Genomic DNA, 2,976 nt, shown 5'->3' with positions numbered 1-2,976 from the left:
TTTAATATGATTTTAGTTAGATTCATATTAGATCGTTTTTCGCGGGCAACGATCTCTGGGCCGATATAGACAACAAGTTTTACGAAAGGGTGGTGGCGTTCAAGGCAAAGGGTCTGAAGGTGCTGATGACACTGGGAGGTTGGAACGATTCGGCCGGCGACAAATACAGTAGACTGCAGGTAAACTCGCCGGCGGCTAGGCGAAGATTTATCACGCAAGTTCTTGACTTCATCGAGAAGTATGGTTTCGAGGGTCTCGATCTCGATTGGAAATATCCGGCATGCTGGCAAGCGGACTGCAACAAGGGCCCGGAGTCTGACAAGCAAAGCTTCGCTGAGCTGGTGAAGGAACTGAGTAACGAGTTTAAGCCTCGAGGATTACTTCTCTCTGCGGCCGTATCGCCAAGCAAGATGGTGATCGACGCGGGATACGACGTTCCTATCCTGTCCAAATACCTGGACTGGATATCTGTGATGACGTACGACTTCCATGGTCAATGGGACAAAAAGACTGGCCACGTAGCACCGCTGTATTCTTTACCGAATGACTGGAAACCGACATCTAATGCTGTAAGTTTAATTACTTTGAAAATTATTTAGCATGGAAATTATACTAATAATATCGGAAATTTTTAAAATACTTAGTTCTTTGTCACTAGAACTTTTCGATCCATTATTGGATAAAGAAAGGTGCAAATCCGAAAAAGTTGATCATGGGCGCCCCATTACACGGCCAATCATTTTCACTTGCGGAGAGAAAGGTACACGGATTAAACGCGCCAACCTATGGCGGCGGCGAAGCTGGAGAGGCGACCAATGCAACAGGCTTCTTGTCATATTACGAGGTAAATTCATGTCCAAAATAGAAATATTAAAAAATAAAAATCTAAATAAATATTAAAAAATCATCAAATAAGTTTCTAATAAAATGCATGTAAGAAAATATTAATTATGCATTAATTAATAGCCGCAAATAAAAAGTTATTAATTTTTAATATTCTAAAAGATGTATATATTTATTCCAGGAGTAAAGAAATATCTATTCTTTTGCTTTTATGACAGATATGTGAAAGAACGTTGAAGAAGGGATGGACAGTCGTTCAGGATAAAGACAGAAGAATCGGCCCTTATGCCTACAAAGATGATCAGTGGGTGAGCTTCGACGACGCTCAACAAATCAAACTGAAGGCAGAACTGATCAAGAAACTTGGTCTTGGCGGTGGTAGTGTTTGGGCCTTAGATCTGGACGACTTCAACAACAGATGCGACTGCGAGCCTAGTCCGCTATTGAAAACAATGAATCGAGTTTTGAGAAATTATCCGAAAGGCCCGCTGTGTCCCATTACAGAAGGTAGATGTTAATATAATTTTTTTAAAATAAAAAAATATCTCAATGATATGTACAATATGTAGAAAAATATAAAGTTTGGAGTCTATTATATAAAAAAAGTATAAATATTGATTATATTTTATGAAATAGTATTTTTTAGGTATGATTTTTTAATAACATTTTAATACTACTTCTTATGATTATTAGGAGCGGTTGTAACGACGTCAGCCAAACCGACATCGAATCCACAACTACCACAAAACGTCCAATATACGAATCCACTACATCATCAAGACCAATATAAGGGGAGATCGGGGCACTATAAGCCACAAGAATTCAAACTCTGAAAAGTACTTTTAAATATAAGATTTTTTGTCTCATTTTTTTTTAATAATTAAAACATTATATTTTAAAATTTATTTAGCGTATTTGGCAAATATTGATTAGTTTTGGAAAAAAAAATTAAAAAACATTTTTTGAGAAATGACCCAAGGTGCCTCATACCCGGGGCATCATGGGTCTGTCACTGAGGCATTATAAATCACACAAAAAACTACGTTTATTTATTCAAAAAATAACGAAAAGTTATAAAAGTTAAAAAAAATTTATATTATATACATTTTCTTATGACACTGTTCAGGATTGGGCAGGACAAACAAGATATCAGAACCCACTATTGAAATATCATTTTTTTGGGAGAAAAACTGACTTTTGACATGTTTTCTTCAATCAAAAATAAAATATATCATCAACCTATATATCTATCTATCATTAAGCTTGGTGGCGTGTGTGATTTATGGTGCCACAGAGCAGTGGGTACCATGGTGCCCCGAATGCACTTAATATAGAAGAAGGTGAAACGTAATAAAAAAAAATAAACGATACACGATTATCTGTAGTGCAGTAAAATGACAAAAGATGTTAGAAAGTTTTACCTAATTTTTAGTACGTGTATATTTTACTACAAAAACAATATTAAAACATTTCTAAATGGTTAAAATAGTATATTACACTACAAGGGCAGAAAGTTTAAGAAAAAACTTTTTTTGCACACTAGTATAACTCTTAGACAATACAAAAAAATTTTATTCATGAAACAAAATTATTTAAACAAAAGATATAGCAGATCTTGTTGAGCGCCTTATTTCAAAGCACGAAATCGGTGTGCAGTCTCTGGATCGCAAAAATGATCCAATCTGAAAATTTCAAATGATTTTGTAATCTATATACGTACATTTTCTATATGAATAGGCGCAAAATTTAAAAAATAAAAAATTTTAATTTTTACAGCAATTTAAAAAAGAACCGATTTTTCGCATAAAAAAGTCGGTAAAAATGCCAATAAAATTTTTTAAAACAATTTTTTCAAAATAATTTTTATTCATATAAAAAATAATTATGTATTTTCAAAGTATGTTAAGTTTTAAGTCAATCCGTTTATTAGTTTTTGAGTAATTGTGCACACCAATTTCAAAAACATGTTATCGAGAAAAACGCGTTTAAAGTTTTTGGTACAAAAATATGAGAAAAAAAGTTGAATAAAGAATTTTTTTTGGGAACTTACGGCTTTAGGTCAGTCAATCGGCAATTCCTGGACCATATAACCCATAAAACCCATAGAACCCATAAAACCGTTACGGCTTACTG

At 33.9% G+C, this 2,976-nt stretch overlaps 1 protein-coding gene across 1 annotated transcript; it reads left to right on the top strand.

The window, feature by feature from the left end:
• The first annotated feature begins 66 nt into the window (after positions 1–66).
• Positions 67–2,629, top strand: LOC112459061 (probable chitinase 10). Its single transcript, XM_025022960.1, has 4 exons — positions 67–569; positions 659–844; positions 1,062–1,350; positions 1,537–2,629. Exons 1-4 carry the CDS (start codon positions 126–128, stop codon positions 1,674–1,676), a joined length of 1,059 nt encoding a protein of 352 aa, XP_024878728.1. The 5' UTR covers positions 67–125; the 3' UTR covers positions 1,677–2,629.
• The last annotated feature ends 347 nt before the right edge of the window (positions 2,630–2,976 follow it).

This window comes from Temnothorax curvispinosus, unplaced genomic scaffold (assembly GCF_003070985.1).
Source record: "Temnothorax curvispinosus isolate PA1 unplaced genomic scaffold, ASM307098v1 QBEX01009484.1, whole genome shotgun sequence".
Taxonomy (NCBI): domain Eukaryota; kingdom Metazoa; phylum Arthropoda; class Insecta; order Hymenoptera; family Formicidae; genus Temnothorax; species Temnothorax curvispinosus.
The sequence above is the reverse complement of the archived record's forward strand: the minus strand, read 5'-3'. Positions and strand labels throughout refer to the sequence as shown.

Coding starts and splice junctions, on each gene's coding strand:
- LOC112459061 (XM_025022960.1), top strand. CDS start 126: ATGACACTGGGAGGTTGGAACGATTCGGCCGGCGACAAATACAGTAGA. Junction 570..658: donor GGAAACCGACATCTAATGCT/GTAAGTTTAATT, acceptor CTTTGTCACTAG/AACTTTTCGATCCATTATTG. Junction 1,351..1,536: donor GCTGTGTCCCATTACAGAAG/GTAGATGTTAAT, acceptor TATGATTATTAG/GAGCGGTTGTAACGACGTCA.